At 40.5% G+C, this 18,995-nt stretch overlaps 1 protein-coding gene across 1 annotated transcript in view; it reads left to right on the top strand.

The window, feature by feature from the left end:
* Positions 1-18,995, top strand: part of FHIP1A (FHF complex subunit HOOK interacting protein 1A) — a 47,772-nt gene that overhangs the window by 13,853 nt on the left and 14,924 nt on the right. Inside the window, exons 5-8 of the mRNA XM_064449881.1 lie at positions 8,593-8,760; positions 12,457-12,536; positions 13,964-14,151; positions 14,664-15,704. Coding sequence (XP_064305951.1) covers positions 8,593-8,760; positions 12,457-12,536; positions 13,964-14,151; positions 14,664-15,704 — 1,477 coding nt within the window. The remainder of the gene's footprint in view (positions 1-8,592; positions 8,761-12,456; positions 12,537-13,963; positions 14,152-14,663; positions 15,705-18,995) is intronic.

Raw genomic sequence — 18,995 nt, 5'->3', positions numbered from 1 at the left:
TGATGACAATCCTTTGAACTCAGCAGTTCAACTAGTTTTTTATTGACCTCACTGTCCACTTATCCAGCGTGTTCTTCATAATTTTGTCTATGAGGATGTTGTACAAGAGACAGTGTCAAAAGCCTTGCAAGATAAGTAATATCTGTTCTCCATTTATCCATCGAGCCAGTTATCTTATTGTAGAAGGCTATCAGGTTGGTCAGGCTTGACTTCCCCTTTGTAAATCCTTGCTGACTATTCCCAGTCACCGCTTTCTCCTTAATATGTTTGGAAATGGCCTCAAGGAGGTTTTACTCCATCCCCTTCCCAGGGATCAATGTGAGGCTGACCAGCCTATAGTTCCCTGGATCATCCTTCTTGAAGACTGAAGTGATGTGTGCTTACTTCTGGTCCTCAGGAGCCTCTTCTGGTAGCTACAACCTTTGAAAAACCAAGAGTGGCCTTGACAGTCAGGGATGCCACCTATCAGGCCCCTCATATATGCCCAGTTTGTTTAAATGTTCCCTAACCTGATCCCCCTCCTCTACGGGTAAGTCTTCCTTGCTCCACACTTCCATTCTCATTTTCGGGACCTGGGATTACCAGAGGCAAATCTTGCCAGTAAAGACCAAGGTGAGCAAGGCATTGAGTACTGTGGCTTTTTCCATGCATTATGCCACCAGGTTCTGCACACCCCACCCCACCCCCGCCCCTTCAGCAGTGGGAACATATTTTTCATAGTCTTCCTTTTGCTGTTGAAGCTGCCCTTCGACTCCAGCTGGGCTTTGGCTTTCCTAATCCTTTCCCTGCACACTCAAGCAGGTTTTTCCATATTCCTCCTGGGTCACCTGTGCCTGCTTCCATCTATTCCTTTTCATGTTTCAGTTTTGTTAGGAGCTCCTAGTTCATAGGAGACCTTCTGTCTCCTTTCCTTGACTTTCTTCTCTTCTCCCAACTTAAAACATTGGACTATCAAAAAAGACTTCAGGTACAAGTAGCATCAGAATTTCAGTAAGTAGAAATTCAGTAAAAGCAGTTCAGAATTTCAGTATGTGGTCCAAAACTTTGAGATATGTATCTGTGTGATCTTGAAATGTCTGTAACACTTATGGAACTGTGTAGTAAGCTCTGCCTTTTTGAAATTTTTGCAGGTTGTCTGCCCATACATACTTAACTGTGTACACAGTTCACTGCGTGAATGGAACAGTACAAAAGTGTTGAGCATAGAGATGGATTTCTATGGATAAGTCAGGGGGTGGGGGGACCAACATATTTTGCTTGGTGTGATTTTTATGGTTTTACCTCAGGAAGCTAGTATGGAGTTGAAAAAAGAATTCACTAGTTCAGGTTTTTTCCAGTTAAGGAAGTTTCAGATTGCTTGGGCTAGTCAGCTAGCTTGAAATAAACTGTTTTTCACAGTGAGCTCTGTGAAGATTATTTACATAGCAGATTAACTGCAATGTGCTTAAATAACCCAAACATTCTCAAGTTTATGTCTCCCTAACTTCATTTCTCAAAGATAAGTATCATAAATATAGCACGTTCTTGTAGCCTAATTTATACCTGGTCTGTACTAGTCTTGCCACTTTGCGTGGGTTATCCCACCTACCCGTGTAATGAGTGATTGACAAACATGTTTGTATCTCAGAAGCTGCACGTTGCTGAATCGGTAGCCAGAGCCCAGATTTGTATTATGTAGCTAGGGATATGCATTAACTGGCTGTGCTGGATAGCCCCACCTTATCCTTTGGTTGCCTGGATTTTATCGTACTTTTTTCAAAAGAGTTACCTCCCTTACTTCTGACATCTGAGTTTCTTGAGACATTGAAGAAAGTGATTCAATGATATTGTTCAGGGAGTTGCCCTTATTTGTGACCTCGCATTCCTTATTTCTGCACAAATTCAGTTGAAAACAGAAGGAATAAAATATTTTGTCCATAAAGATACAGAGCTAAAGAAAAGGTTAATTGGGTAGTTTACTTTTTGTAGTAACAATCCATGATTTAAATTTTTGCCCAAACTATCTTTTATCCTTTCTGGTGTGTCTGGGATTTAAGAAAATTGAGACTATCTGGCAGAATCTGTTCTTAAATTAAGACCAGTATTTTTTGATGGCATGTCACTTACAACTTGAGACTATGCAGTTCTGTACATTGTTCCCTAAGTTTTGGTACTTAGGGAAAAAAATACTTGTGAGACGGTATGCTTTTGCTCAGGCATAGAGCCATACCATTATATTTCTGTGTCATATTTCATTGGCTATTTCTTGCTTAACTTTCAAAAGTAATATTTTTGGAGCTTAATCAAAAAAATGTAAGGTCGTCTGGGGCCAAATTGTACAAGGGTCCAAGTAATCAAATAAGACTAAGTTTCTCTTCAGTTAAAACCTAATTGAAGTCCCGGAGTTAATCCAGAATAACCCTATCGGGTTCTGCTACAGGCCATATTGCCTTTAGTTTTTATATATTTGGTAGTAGAAAGTGCTTATTTACCTTATTCTTTCAGGTAGTTGCAGCACTATTGTAGACATCTGAGTGAAATCTTTAATATGTATGTATTCTACAGTCAAAAACATGTGCTAGATAATTAGGACCCAAACTGTGATATATCTAAATATTATGCTGTCTGGTATGACTTGGATTGGTTATATACATCTCTTTACTGTAACTGCATATGGTTTAATTTTAATTTAGCATTCAGAGAATTTGGGTGACAAAGATAGCTATTCAGAATATCTTGAGTGTTTATATAATTTATGTTGTTTAATTTATTGAAGATAGTGCTAAAAATTTGACAAATGATATGATAAAAGCAAATTTTTAATGTCTTAGCATTTACTGCTTTACTACATGGCATTTAGTTGCTAACTACGATATGATTGTTTTTCTACTTGGAAGGCTTGTTTTAATCTGAATAATGGCAAATTGTACCAGCTTTTTACTGTAAAACATTGCTGTGGGCCAAGTGAACAGAACTGCTCTACGGAAGCGCTGGCATGGTCCTGTCAAATAAGCTCTGTCAAATGGACCTCAATCCTATTGGACACTAACCCATCTAAACGAAAACCTCTAACACGGTATGCTACTGTGTTAATTCAATAATACTTGCTTGATGATTACACAGCTCAGCTAGGGGGATATGACCGGTAAATTATGCTGTACAGATTAGAAGGAGCATCTTTATAAATATCCTACAAGACCGTCAGTTCCCATTTAGAAATCATTCCATCTTTCACCTTACTGAAAAGTAGTTGAACAGTTGCTGTAAAAAGGTGTAAACTGGAAAACTTTGAATTGTCTCAGCTTTGGAAAAGCCCACCAATAGCTACGAAACCTAATTTTACTGACTAAGGAGGGGATGCAAAAAAAAAAAGGTGCCTTTCACTTTTTGCATCAAACATTGTAGTTGAGTTGGATTTTAACCTGGTATAAACTGAACCAGTTGATGAACATAAGCTGAGGGAAGTTGAAGCAGTTCTGGTTTTCCGCTTCCCCCAGTGTGCAAACTTCCTCTGTCCTTCATCTCGCTTGTCCCCTCTTTCTGTTGCCAGGACAACTGTTCATATGGGAAATTGATTGAGGTTAAAATTCACATTTATTTCCTGGATAGTTTTAACCTGAGTCCATTCCCTGAGCCAATTCACTGTGCAGTGAAGCAAAGCGTGAGCCCTACTGCCAGTATAAGCAGGGGGCAAGAAGCTGAAAACGAATAGGAAGGAGAAGAGAGTGGGAGTGGTTCGGAATTTTTTATCTGTGAGGTGGGCTTATTCAGGTTTAAACTGCTTGTGGATCTAGAAGATAAGTTCTAGTAAGAACATTCATGGTGTCTTCATAGGCAATATGAAATCCTCTTAAGGAAGGGAAATGTGAAGGAAAGGAGGAATCATGATAGCCGTATTTCTGTAAGAGGGCATGAAGCTGTAAATTAGAAAATACATTGTGTGGATCCCAAGAGAAAATAGCCAGTAATAAAGAACCAGTGAAATTGGTCTAACACAGTCAGTGTAATATATTAAACTGAACTTGCAATGACAGTAATTTCTGGCTCTTTGCTATTACTTGGCACAATGACTTGTAAAAGCTGGATCTCTCTACAGTGTTCTGCCTCACTATCTAATCAGTCATCAAAGGAGGCGAGAAAAGATTTGCTAAAAATTATTACGTAATTAGAGAAAGGTATTACAAGGCTAAAAGTGGCTTTCTCTTTTCAATAATCTCTAATCCAATATCTGTCTGGCTACAAAGAATCTCGGGTAGTCCCTTTTGTAGCAGCCTACATCTTCAAAAATACCTATAACAACTGATTGTTGTAAAGAAAAACGTGAATGAGGTTTTAAATTATGTCTTTAGATAGACACTTTAAATTTATACAGATATTGGACAGAAAAAATCAAACAAATTTTAATTGTTACAACTATGGATAATGAAAACAGAAATGGTAGAGTACTGGTCTGATTGATGCAATGGATATAGATTTTTTTCATTTTTTATTTTCAGTCGTAGAGTTTTATCTCAGGAGCAGAGATATCTCTAGTCTTTACTATTGGTATAAAGGATCTGTGCAAGGGATGCTGCTGGCGAGTTTTTATTTTTGCTGTTGTGGCAATGGTGGGATTTAGTATTGCTGAAATATTGTTATAAGAACATAGTTAGAAGTTTACTCACTTAGCAAAGGGCGTTTCTAGAAAGGTACCGTACCATGTCTTATTTTTATTCACCTTCCTTTGTTACATATTTTTCTTGTTACTTGAATTATCAGAGGTGAAGAATGTTCAAATTAAACATCAGATTTGTGGATGTGTGAAAGTTCTGGCTTGTGTTTTTATCATCCTTTCAAAGATGTTCAATTCTGAGGGCTAGCTAAAAGCTTACTTGAACAAACTATACTGTGACCAAAGTTTACAACGATATAAAGTTTTTGTAAGCTGCCTCAGGATTTGACTGTAGTGGACATGCTTGATATGGGTAGTAAATGTTTTGTTCTCCAGCAGCACTTGTTCTTTTGCTGTTTACCTAAGTACTGATTTGAATTTATTTGAAAGGATTTCCCTACTTTAGTGAAATCTGTCTCACGAGGTATTAGTTTAAGGAGGGACAACCAGCAGGTAGTGTGAATGTAGCTTAATAGTGTGGCTTTGGTGTCTTAGAAAACAGAGATCTTCAATAATAACTATCCAGTCTATTATGTATGTGATCTGTAGAAAAGGTTTACAGAGCTAAAAGTGTTTTTGCCAAGGCTGGATTTTGCGCAGTGTAACTGATTTCTCCAACATCCTTCGCTAGCTGATTGCAAAAAAAGTGTCTTCTCTAGAGGCTCGTTCAGAGGCTAATGTATCCCATTGAGTAAAAGAAAAATTAGCCTCATGGAGCTAAAATAAGTCTTTTTCAATACTTCCCTAGGTGCCTCAAATCTTCAGAAGTTACGCTTACTGTCAGATATGGTAAAAGGGAGAAGCAAACCGAGAATGCAAGGTGGCAAAATAAGATTTAATTGTAAAAGCACAGATTTCTGCTTGCTGGGGTTAATTGATCTTTTTCCTTAGCTGCATATGTGGCTTTCATTTCAAATGCTGAAAAGCAATATTTTTGTTTGATTTGCTCTTGTGAGGAAGCAGAAGGATGGTCTCTGTGCTGGTTCATACGGACAAGTTGTGAACAAAGGCGTGCTGGAGAGCAATGGAACTTCTCGCACACGTTAGTGTTAAAATCACTTGTACAGCATTAACTTGTCTGCTTTGAGTGTTGCACAGTGAGCTGCGAAATAGATCCTAACTTCATTTATTGTGAAAGTTTGAAGGAGCGTTGTGGATAATGCAGTGCGTTCCCATTGAAAAAATGAAAAAAGATTCTTACAAATCCATTTAAATCTTGACAAAACTTAGTTGTCTTCCTTCTTTCTCAGAAAATGGTTAAGCAGATTCCACAACTTCTTTCCCAAGAAGAAATAAAAATTAAGTGTTATGTGGCATCCTGCACAGAAAACCTCAATTCAAACAATTAAGATTTAACAAGGTTATATGTAACTCCTTTGTGACCTCTTTGGGCTTCATTAATCATTGGTTGGTGCTTCTAGCTCTGCTTAGTGGTATCAGTGAAGTGTTGGCTACGGTAAACGTGATTTCTTTTTTTTGTCTAGTCCTCAAGCTGTTAGGAGCACTGAACACACTCTTGGAATTGAACATTTCTTTTCTGAAGTAGTCTCTAGCTGGCTTTCTTCTGCTCTTTGTTTCATTCATGATAAATGTAGGATGAGTTGTCCAAAGAGCATCGGTTTCAGAAAGAGGTCACTGCCCTTGTGAATCCGCTGGCTTTTCTTGCTTTCATTTACAGCTTCAGTATTTTATTCGTATCCATACGACCATTCTTCTGCTGTCAGCAAACATCTGTGAAACCTGCAGGCCAAGAACGTGCTTCCTTTTTCACATAAAGGGTGAAGGAGAAGTGACACAGGACATAACAATGTATTACTTCTGTCTGGCCTTTCCTTGGCCGAGGGTTTAAACTCTTCGATGAACTGTATGCTATCATAATGATGTCATATGATGGATTTCTTGGGCTTTGCTTTTTACAGTTTGCTGCTATTAAAAAGAAAAAAAGCAAAAACAAAACAAAAAAGCCAGTTCTCAGGGCAACAGTCAACAACTTTCATCAGAAAGCCATTCTTTTTTTCACTCCACACTTTTTTCACTTTCTCTCTTGTCCCCAAACCTTTTGGCTATTGAGGGGGGGGAAAGAATCTCAGTTGCAACTAGAAACAATTTTCTTTGTTTCACAACCCTGGCTCATTTCCTGAGCCTGTTTTTTGGTGGCTGAAATGTGGTAGTAGTCCTACGGAAAAGCGTGTGTATGTGCATAAGCATGCTTGTTTTCTCATATTTACAGTAACACAGAATTTGAGTTAGGACTGTAGCCACAGTGCTAATTCTGGCAATTTGTAATTTTGGGGTGCTTAACCCAGTAATTTTCTTTTTTTCACGTGACGCTTGTGGAGGAGGAATGAATTCATAAATTGTATTCTGACTTGGGAATATATGTTAATAGATACTATTTTGTGAAAGAACTATACTGTCACTTCTGGCTTTGGTAGCACCGAGCAGACAACTACAGATCTAGAAAATATGTCTAGCTGTTGCTTACTTAGCCTTAGAAAGTTCACAGATCCCGTGAAAGCGTGCCTCATTCCTTTCTTTTCACTGTTACATTTTAACGCTTGATTTTGACCAACCTTACTGCAATACACCAAGTAGGTGAACTTATTTCTCATTCACCAGTGAAAAATTCGGCTATTGCTACTTCACTGGTGCTTTGTTTCTAATGCCAGAATGAGCTAGTAACCTGCTCTATTAAGGATGGCATAGCTGAGTATTCGATTAAAGCCTCAGAATGAGAGTGAATCAATGACCTTAACTTTAGAGCCTCTCTCTGCTCTCCTCACTGGTGCTCTCTCTCCGTAAGGTCTGCAGGCTGCATACAGCATTCCTATGTTCTGTGTAACCAGCCAGAAGAAGAAGCTGGTGATCTTAAATGCTTTAAAGGGAACATTTGCAGCATGACATTACTGTGGACGTGGCTAACATGCAGCATAATGGAACAGGGATTTTAATATTTACAGCATGTTACGTAAATGCTGCCCTTCTGAGTATTTTCCAAATCCTCTTAGCTCTTAAGTGACAGCCTTGATTATTTTTTTTAATAAAATCAGTCTTTTCATTTATCCAGCTAAGTTTGGTAAACAAAAGATTTTTTTAATACTTCCTTTCATACAGACAGATTCTTGTATTTAAGGGTTTATCTTTGTGCACTTAAGCTTATTATGTTCCTGGGTAACTATTTTTAAAAAGCTGACGTTGCAACAGCAGTGCATGGTGCAGATGTGGCCTTTGGAATTTTCTGTGCTTTGCCAGTACATCCTGTGAATAGATAATCTCTGAAGTGTTGCCATAAGTGGAGCAGTGTGGAGCAAACGCCTCATGGATATTTTAATTGTATTTTGAGATACAAATAGTAGCAAAGATTTTTGGGGTTTGGTTTGTGTGTCTGTATGTATAAACATACTCCTTTTAAAAAATGAGTGAGATGAGGAATTGTGCTATGGGAAAATAAAAAGAAGGAATATTGTGGCAAAATTCTGGTATGGGAATGGGGATTTTTTTTCTTTAAAGCCCTAGGCCCATGAGTTTGTACTGTGCTTTGATTGTGCTCTGTCATTTATTTTTTAATAAAGTGGTAGATGCAGGTATTCACAACATCTGAAAATGCTTCTGAAGGATGACAAAAGTGTGATGCAAAAGAGCTGACATGGGCAGAAAGGTGGAGGGGAGCTTCTAACATGATTTGGCTCTTTGTGTTACAGTATGTGTGAGATTTGGGGTGTCAGTTTGGGGGAGGCTTTCTTTTTTTCCCTGGGTAAGCAAGACAGATAAGAAATGGGTTCAAAAGGCTTGTGAGTCATTCAGAAGCACGCTCTTCAAAAATTTAAAAGCAAAAACCTCATTGTTTTTGTGGTGGTGTTACGTATGGAGAGCTTAGTGTTTGCCAGGCATGTACTTGTAGAGGATGGATGGGTATTTTGTGTGTGCATTATGTTTGCATTTACACTATTTTTTTCTTGTAGGTGACTGTGGAAGAAGTGATGACTACGACCGCATACCTAGATCTCTTCTTGCGTAGTGTTTCAGAGCCAGCCCTCCTCAAGATTTTCCTCCGTTTTATTTTGCTGCACCGACATGAGAATGTGCATATCCTAGATACACTTACTAGCCGAATCAACACGCCATTCCGGGTAAGACAAGCAGGAAGGAAGTTCAGGTACTCGGCATGGATGTAGGCCAAATATTTAAATGGGAGATTCCCTATATTCAGTGGGTATCTGTCTAACTAGGAATTTTCTCCCCCCACCCAAAAGTGTGCTTTCTCCACCCCCTCAATTTTTTTCTTGTCTGTGTGATGGCATTTAGCTACCACGATACCAAGTTGATAAATGTGTGAGGTGATTTCACACATACAGGAAATGGGATAGAAGGAGATGAGGGCTTCTGGAAGTCTGGGTTCTGTTAGAAGATTAAAGGTAAATTTGGAAGCATTTTTATTCTGGATACTTCTGAATTAGTGCTGCCACAGATAACTCACCCTGGAGCTTATAAATATACTTGTGGTGGGGAGCATTTTTGATCTTTGGAGTTTTGCCAAGGAACAAGCATTTTCAAATAGTCCCTGTGGGCTGATGGGAGCCCTACAAGGATGTCTCCAAATTGATCTAAGTTGTGAATTGCAGTATGGCCAATATATTTCTCAGGAATCAAGTCTGTATTGTTGTAGCATGTTTGCTTAGCTGTGAGGTTGCCTGCTTTCTTTGATTAAAAGAAGGTGTTTTCTTGCTCAAGTGGTCAGATTGCTGCTTCCCTTTCTTTGCCTTCGCTCTCCTGTGTAGTAAGGTTTATCTCAAATTTGCAGTGAGCCCCTTCTCAGCCTAGGCACAATGCACTGCAGTGGCTGGAGAGCTAGCTGGCTGAGATAGTAGTTACCTTTGCTAACAGTTAGATCTTCTGGCAGAGGAAGTGACTCCTTGTAGCACAGGACGACCCTTCTGAGCCTTGCTTGGCTGGCAGTCTTAGCTGAATCTTGTGTGATGCGCAGCTTCATGGATGAAATAAAGAAGATTTGTTTTAGTGCAGGTGCAAGAGGAGCCGGAGCACCAGTATGTGCATTAAATTTGTGTATTAGGGACAGTAGCTTCATCTGAAATTTGGTTCGAAATGTGAGTGCACGCAAATGCAGATATATGCTGCTGTTACTGCATCTCTAAGATGGATTAACTCTGAAAACTAAAACAGCTTCTGTCGACAAAAATGCAAATGCTGTTGTCTCTGCTAATCATTAATTACTGTTCCATAGGCAAACGAAATGGGAATTGTAAAGAATTCTGCAGCCCTGAGCAACTCGGGATCTCAGCCAAAATGGTTCTCTGATGCTGAATGAGTTTTCTGCAGTACAGTTTGGCCAAGTGCAAAAGCCAGATCTGCAGCCTTCTGTGTTTCTGTAGCACAAAAGCTGCACACCTAATTATTGATGAAAATAATTATTAATAATTCACGGGGTTAAACTTACATACAGACAGGTGGCCAAAAGGGCTTGTAAAAATACTATCCTCTTTGTCTCCCAAGCATATATTAAATCTTTTCTCGTTACAAAATACAAGAAATAGACTAGCTTTACTTATTCAGGTGATTCCTGATTTGCAGCACGGTTGCAAAGACAAATGAGAAATGTTTCCCTATAAACTGAAATTTCCTAAATACAGGAAAACTTAAGGCGGTAGCAGGTTTTTTTTAACTTAAAACAGTATGAAGAAAAGTTAGACTTGGCTCTCAGTAAATTTCACAGAGGAAATGAGAATTTGCCTCTGTTCCCCAGCTAACACACACCTTTCATGCAAGGATCTAGTTTCTTCCAAAAGCTTGTTGTAAAGTGCTTCAACTCCTATTCCTATTAAGAACTCCAGTTCTGGTTATTTTTTCTTCTCTTGCCCTTTTACTTTCTCCATCTACTTCTGTACACATGAGGTCTTGGACTAGCTAGCACCTTCCTGATGGCTCCTAGAGCAAGCAGTGAACAGTGATGGCAGGTCAACAAGTTTGAGCTCCCCTTTGCTTCACTGCAAGCCACCTCATGGGCATTCCTTGGTTCTCTTCTCTCTGCTTTTTCCCTCTCTCTTGGTCATCTCTGTGTGTTAGTTCAATGACCAAACTAGGGAAGGCAATCAAAGAAACATTTGCTTTTCAGAGGCTATTGAGTGAGATTCACTTAAACTTTGCTGTTTAACTGTTCCACAGATACTGCTACCAAGTAAGGGAAAATACATGCGTGTATATATGTTTTTCAAGAAATATGCGTTCATCTGGTCTTGGTCACCATGGGCAGCCAGTCTTATTGTAGGAGAGCTGAGTCACTCTTCTGAGAGAACTGGAAATGGTGAAACAAAGAGTCTCTGAGTTTACGTTCTTGAGAAGCCATGGGCTGGAGAGAGGAACGTAGCAATGTGTTGCTGCAGGGCTAGAACAGAGCATTTTAACAGTGGGAGGAAGGGAAGTGACTGCTGAGAAGGGGAGGAAATTCCATAGTGTGGAGGAGAAGCCATGCCCAGGCAGGATGCTGGACTTAATCCTGAATGAACTACAAAGGATGCTCGGTGACTGAAAAAATGAGGTATAGGAATATCTGTAGCTTTTTGCTTATTTTGTCCTAATCTGTTTCATTTGCTAGCTACTGAAAAGTGCAATTAATTAAATTTATTAATTATTTGAGGTTTTGTAATTAATATAGGAAGAGGCAAGATTTAAACACCAACTTAAAAATCTAGCAAAGGGTCAACTTATGCTAAATAATTCTCACAAGACTCCAGCATGGTCCTGGAGTCTAAGCCAGCTGTGAGATACTGTTTCTAGGGGAGTGCAGTGCAGGAGAATGCACCCAAGGAAATATGCATTAGGAAGCAGGGAGATGATGGTGCTGTGGTCCATGAAAACCAGTGAAAGCTTACAGCTCGTGCTTCTACCATGCTGGACGTAACTGTGAGGTCTAGCAAGCATCTGGCAGGTAGAAATATACTGTACAATAGCTCTGAAAGTGTTGTATGTCTAATTGGTGACCAAAAAACCCTGTAGAATTCCATGTTTCTAGTCTGTCCTAAAGCCAGTGTGGAAGTGGGATGCCTGTCACAGAATGCGTATGACTTTTGCCTCTGCTGAGTGTGACTACTGAAATACCTAGTTATGGATATATTTGATCAGACCTTTGCCAAAAAGGCAAGCGTGCAATTCCAATGAGGAATCCTGTTTTTCTTTCCTTTCTCCTGGTCTCACATGAAGGATCTTCATGCCTCACTATGGTTCCCAGCCGTTCAAATGACCTGTAGTGGAGGGATTATGAACACTCCATATGGAGTAGATTCTCATAAAAATGACTTTTTTAGTCCTGGTCTATGTTAGTACATCAAGCTATACGTATAGAAGCATTCAGCTTCTTAATCTGTAGAACACAAATCATTCCTTATACTTAAAGCAACAGAAACTTGGGGCAGTTTATAACTTTTCTTTCAGAAAAGACCTTTAGTTGGTTCAAATTCAGTGTCAGAGGTAAAAACACACATTATAGAAGTTACAGGTTTCAGTTCGTGCTGAGTGAAACTAAATAAATTTGAATGATATTAAAGACTGGTAAAATACAACTTTTTTTAATAGCTTGTTTGAAGGAAGATTCTGGATTGTATTTTGTTAAAACGTAATATGTTATGCGTATAGCTCTAGACAACTTAAAAAAAAAAGTATCCCATAGGGGTGCTGACAAAATGAAAAATCATACTAACAGTGTCTTATAAAGCATGATGTTCTGGCAGAGCCATTTTGTAATGTAGTATCGAGGGAAGATTGGAAAGGTACAATTTCCGGATGAAATACTGACAACATTTATCATTTTCCAGCTCTGTGTGGTCTCCTTGGCATTGTTCAGGACACTCATTGGTTTGCATTGTGAAGATGTGATGTTACAGCTAGTTTTAAGGTAAAGCCCAAACTTCTTTTCCACTCTTCTAATTCTGGGACGTAGTCTCTGCGTATGGATGCAGAGGTGGATGAGAGTTCTCCAAGAGAGCAGAAATCCAAGCAACTACAGAGATAAGAATATTTATGATCCTGACAAAAGTCTACCATACCTGAAGAAGTGTGATTTACGTCTCATGATCTTCAGGAGCAAGAGATTTTTCTTGTGATTTATTTCTATGAAAGTGAGAGAAGAGAAGCTAAGAATATATTTATCACCTCCAAACTGCTTATTCTCTGCTTCTAAATGTATAATTCTTCTCTCCTGCATGTTTTCTCTAGTGTATTATGCACTGTGATACAAAGCTGTGTGCTCATTGGCACCTTCCACCTTCTTTCTTGTTGTTTTCCACCTCTTTGATTCCTCTCTTACTAAGAATACTGCAGGTTCCTGAACTGTTGGAGGTAGATTGTTATGTAATGTGCTAAATGCATTGATTATTTTTGCTTTTAACTGATGGTCCTATGCGTTGCTTCAGAATTATCACTTATAATTTTGTTATTTGGAAATATTGGTGTAACTAAATTGGGCTTTTAGCACCGTAGATCACAGGAACATTTCAGGTGCTGTCTGTCCCTCCAGCCACAGTCATTAAGGTGAAATTCCCTATCCCCTGGGTGTTGTGCCTGGGAATGCTGTTAGGATGTCTGTGAACTCAACTATGTTGCCACTCTAACAGCAGTAGAGTGCTGTATTTAATCTTCTTTTTGTTTATTTACGGAATCCTGTAGAACATGTTTGCGTTTTAAATGGCAAAACATCAGTCCAGTTAATACTGGGGCTTTTAATAAAGGGTTCTTAAAAAGTGGAGCAAAAGCATTCTAAAGAAGACTGTGCTTCCTCTATTCCTAATAGTTCCCATAGCTTACCCCCTCGTCTGCCTGAGAGCTCAGTCTTGATCTAGTGCAGTGAAACACCTTGATGATCCTGCCCTCCTTTTTGCTGGCTGCTTGCCTGGTACATGTAAACTGCCTCTCTCTGGATTTCCCAGGAAAACAAATAAATTAAGGATTCCGAGACAGAACTCATCCATAGTGGGCCCCAAACAGCCTGCTGGCCTTTGACATCTGCCCATCTCACACTTCCTCCATCCCTTCTTACAGCAGGTTTGCTCTGACCTGCAAAGGATTGTTCACTTCCCCGTTATGATGCTACTGATCACCTATCTCTACTTGTCTTGACAGTTCCTCATCAAACCATAGCTTCACAATATAAAAAGTCAGGGTTTCCTGCTCTTGAGAGGTTTAGAATATGGATCGCTGTCAAGATAATTATTACTGTTTTCTTTTTATTTGGAGAGGGCAGGAGGGTGGAAAGGGAATTTTGTATGTGGTTGCTTTCTCTAATGTGAAAGGATGATGAAGTAATGCTAGACACTGCTCTTTCAGGTATCTGATCCCGTGTAACCACATGATGTTGAGCCAGCGGTGGGCTGTGAAAGAGAGAGACTGTTATTCTGTATCTGCTGCAAAACTACTTGCCCTGACACCGGTCTGCTGCTCCACTGGAATCACCTTGAGACTTGAAAGCCAAGAAAAAGATTATATTCTATGGACAAAAGCAGCACAAACTAAAGGTAATTGGTGCTCAGGGGAAGACCAGATCATGAACTTTGTTTGATTTGGTAGCAGCTCTTGGGAGAAGGTGGGGAAGGATGGGAAGGGGGAGGAAATGTGGTGGGCAACAATAAACTGGGCAAGCCTGGCCTGGAAAGCTTATTTAATTCCTTCCTTGTGTCCAGGTCTATTGCAACCTTATTTTAACAGCTATCCATCTTGAATGTGTACTCATGATAGTAATGTACAGATACATGACTGCTGCTCTTGCTGATTCAGAGTAATTGCTTTGTTTTACAGTGTGAATGCAGGCTGGTCTCTCGGAAATCTTGAGTTATAACTCTGTCTTGGCAATAGGAACAAGTCATGTATGTTTATGAGCAAATCTCTCAGTCTTTACATTTTGATTTTCCTGCTTTATTGGATGGTTGGGACTAAAGACTCTACCTGCTATGTCTTAGTGGTTGCCTTGCTAGAGAACTTTTGTGTTGGTTTATCATGTCATGGTATAAGTAATCTCCTTTACTTTCAGATTCTGGTAGACGCTCTTCTGAATCTACTTGCATTGTGGAATATGGAAGAACTGTGGACATCAGCTACTTGCAGTACTTGGGGGAAGCTCAAGAAGCCATCCTCCAGTGCGTGAAAGATTGTAAAGTTTGGTCTGCCTTGTATGATGGAGTAAACCCGGATCCAGATACCTTTATCCAAACACTTGCGGAGGAGAACGGCACAGATGTGGAACACCCCATGTTTCGGCTCCAGCAAAGGACACCTAGTGTGTGTAGCTCCTCTCAAGTAACTCCATTTGGTGAGAAGATGCAGCTGGATCTAGAATGGGATGACAGCTATGACACAGGGATTTCTCCTGGTTCTGATGTGAGCTCACTGCAACCGTATGATGATCTGGGAAGCACAGAGATGCAGGCACCCACAGAGCCACCAAAACACATTCAAGAAATGAAAAAAAATGCCATCATGCTCGTCAAAGGATCTTACATAGAGGAATCAGACTTCCAGGATGATGTTATGGTTTACAGGTTATGTGCCCAGAAGGATACTCAAGATAATGACAGCTCCAAGGAGAAAACTTTAAATGTAGCCAGAGAATGTGAGGTCCAAAGCCAGACTGTAGTCAATGGGCCTTTTGGAAAGAGCCAGCTGGAAATGGACTTGGATGAGCACAGTAAGAGAAATTCAAGCTTGACTCAAGGTGTAATGAAAGAACAAACAAACCAGAAAATGACTGAGATTGACCCACAGCCAGACTTAGAGTTGAAGATTTCTCCTCAGGAGGCAGATCATAACTTAAGTGTAAGACTGCTGAGCACAGATGGTGAGGATTTCATTGCACAGTATGACAAAATTATTAAGGAACTGGATCCAAGCAGTGCAAGCTTGGAGGAGCAGAAGTTGGATACTCCTGACCCTGTCTCTCCTGCAGAAGAGGAAGAGGACTTTGAGAATTTCTCAGCAGACACCCCTTCTGCAGACAGCATGTCATCTCCCTTTGGACCAAAGGAGGATGTCTCTCCCAGGCACGCTGCAAGGAGCCAGAGTGCTCCATTTACAGGTGGAATGTCTTGTTCATTACATACATTACAAGTACAGGAAGGCATGGTGATTAAAGGTGGCTGAATGAAATCCCACTGTGTGGCACACAGCATGAGCACAGTGCAAGGAACTGTCCTGGCACTAGAGAGGGTATAGCCCAAATAGCTGAGAATGGTCCAAGGAGAGTGAGAGGTCCAAGGTGGAAGTAGAGCAGAGCAGTCAGTGTGATGACAGCAAATGGTGGTTGCTCGGGTGGGGGGCGGGTTGCCTGTGGTTTTTTTTTTGATTGTTTAAAATCTTGAGCAGGGGTTATGTTGTTCGTATGTGAGAGCTCCATCACTCTAGAGAAAGCTTTTGCAGTTGAAAGGGGATTTGAGTAACTGTTCTGATATACAAAGCTCATGCAAATAATTTGTTTTTCTGGTGGCTTTCATCTCATGCGTGGACGTGGTCACGTTGCCAGTTTTCTTCCTCTCTGCTATTTCACATTTAGGCACGCGGTGGCAGCACTGGTGCCATGGCTGTCCGTGCCTGCCTCCATGCTCTGCCCTGGCATCTTGTTCCTCCAATGTCAGGTCTGCCCCCGCTGTTGGTAGCTTTCCTGTCTTGTGCCAGGCAGCAGATTATGCTTGGTCTGCGCAGACTGTCCAAGCCGTTCAGGAATGACGGTGCTACCAGAGGTTAGAGTGGGCTTTTGATCTGTATTTGTACAGCTCCTTGCACTGTGGGGATCTTTAATTAGGTCTCCTAGATACCACAGTAATGCAAAAAATAAAAAATAATAATGTATCTAGGTTTCCTTATCCAAAACAAAACCTCTGTAAGATGACTTCTGATTCATTTGAAAGGAAGGGGAAAACAATCATGTCCATTGAAATGCAACCCTTTCTGGTCAGCTGTAGCCGGCATGCCTGGCACTGGTTGGTAACTGAAAAATTCTGCCTGTTTTCCAATCAATTTTCTATTTCTGCTGTGGTGGCAATTTCCTTATACCAGAAGCTAATCACATTAAAACCTTTCTGTTTCCCATTATCTGCTGTCAAATGTAGCTCAAAAATATTGTCCTTGTCTCTCATTCTTGATCTAGTCCCTCTCTCCTTTTGTTCCTTTCTGAAAAACCCACAATACCACCACCACCACCTGCCCCCAAAAAAACGCACAATTGAGCAAAACAAAGGAGGGGGAAAAAAAAAACCCACCATGAAAAGCCTTGCTGTTTGCTCCCCATCCACAACATGTTTTAGTCTGTTTACCTTGCTTTAATGAAGATCTTAGTGATTGCAAGTAAGGAGGTGCTCATAACAATACCTCAGAAATGTTGAGATTGCAGTGTCTTTCAAATATAATAATATATTTAATTTGCAATGCTGTATTATGTTTGTAGGTGTGTGTGATAAGGATTTTTGATTGCTTTCACTGTTTTGCGATGCTGTCATGCGATGGGGTTTCTCTGTGCAGAATCAAATCACCAGAGGTTCCCACGCCCAGTAAGCGTCAGCAGTGCAAAGATGCTCTCTTCTGGCCTACAGATCTCTAAAGAAAATGTGCTATTGGTGTCTGAGTCCCATTTAAAAGCATTAAACACGAGCATCCCTATTTTCCCAAGCAAGAACGAATGTGGTGTTCAGGAACAGGAATTTATGTTCTACTGTTCTCCCCATCCCCAATCAGTTCTTGATTTCGTGGCCACATAGAGATGCACAGTCAGGGAAGGAATAACTTTTTTGGCTTCCCATCTGTTTACCCTGTTTCTTACAAGGCTTGCAAACTCTGCTTAGTTTCTCTGATTCTCATTCCAATAATTTCTTGGGGGAATATGTCATTCTACCACTGAGAAATTTTTTTAATATATCTTGGTAACCTCTCTTGCAGTGGTATGCAGCACTTGTGACAAGTACTAGCTTCCGCTTTACCTACTCAGCTTTGAAGTCTGACCTAGAGGAGAGAAACAGTGATACAGCTACTTCTCATGCAATCCCTCTTGATACAGTAGAGCTCCCACTGCACTGTGGTTCTCAGGAGCTCTGTGAGAATGTCTCCATGAACATGAGAGGGAAAGCAGTAGGTTATGTCGGGACAGGAGAAACTGTATCTCAATAAAAGGTTTTGGGGCTGCTCCACTGGGTACCCAGGCAGGGGGGATTCCTGCAGGGTATGATACTAACCTTCACGCTGATGGCTGACGTGGTAGCTGAAAGGAGGCAGCCACGTAAAGACTTGTCAGCACTGGCCCTCCTACCTTTCCTGTGTGAGAGGAGCTGTGCCAGCATTCGCCGTGATAGATGAGTCTCGAGGGAGTGCTTGCTTTGTATTCACAGTCGCTATAAAACATGATAAACTTCAACCTTTTGTGATGCTCTAGTAGGTGAAGTGGCGATGTAGGCACTTACAATTTGATCCTTACTGTTGCACTGGCCCAGAATTGCTTTAGCCTCTGCTGTAGTTTACAGCCGGCGTCTTTAACTGGGCTAAACTATGCCCAGGTAGCTTGAATGGCAGCCATTTGCTAGCTGAGGGGAGCTGGAACAGGGACAGATCGCGGCCACCTACTTGACTTTAGAAATGCTCGTGGCGTGCATCTAGTGTCAGGGACTGGGGTGAGACATTCGAAGTTAGCAGTGCCGTAACTGCATCACCCAGGGATCCTTGTGCGTGGTTTCCCCAGCTTTTACGCAGCCAGAAGAGTGTGGTGGGATTCGGTGTGGGATGAGGGATGTTTCTGAGACTTGTGATTAGGTCACTCGTGCAGACTGCCTCGAGCACCTTGCCACCTGTATCATCTAACGATAAGTAGTATTTGGTTGAAGTCATGCTCAGCCTTACGAAGGTTTCTTTAGCTTGAGCACTAAGGGTTTATGTACTTTCATGGTAAATGCTTGTGTATTTCAGTGGTTATCCTGCAGCATGAATACACAAGCTAAAGCTATTATTTATTGGTGACATTTATATGATAAAGCCTACGTCTACCAATAATTTTGCTTATAAATCTATTTTAATGTCTTCCCTGCTTTGTGTGACTGTTTGCAGTACTGAAAATGCCTTTTCTTCTGATGTGAACTATCACAGTTCTTGGTTTCTATGTTTAGAGTAGCATTTTTGTATTTTCTTTAGAACACCACAGTTTTTTGATAAGACAAGAAAGCTAGCTATAATTTACTTTGCTCAGTCTTCATGTAGAAATAAGGCGTAACAAGAGTCAAAAGGGCAGATTCTGTTTGCATTGAAACTAGTGGTACCATTCCAATTAACTTCAAGGGGAACAGAATAGTAGACCATAACATAGTAGGCTAAATCCTTATTGGCACGTGTA

Source organism: Phalacrocorax carbo, chromosome 4 (assembly GCF_963921805.1).
Source record: "Phalacrocorax carbo chromosome 4, bPhaCar2.1, whole genome shotgun sequence".
Classification (NCBI taxonomy): domain Eukaryota; kingdom Metazoa; phylum Chordata; class Aves; order Suliformes; family Phalacrocoracidae; genus Phalacrocorax; species Phalacrocorax carbo.
This window is presented reverse-complemented; position numbering and strand designations above follow the sequence as displayed.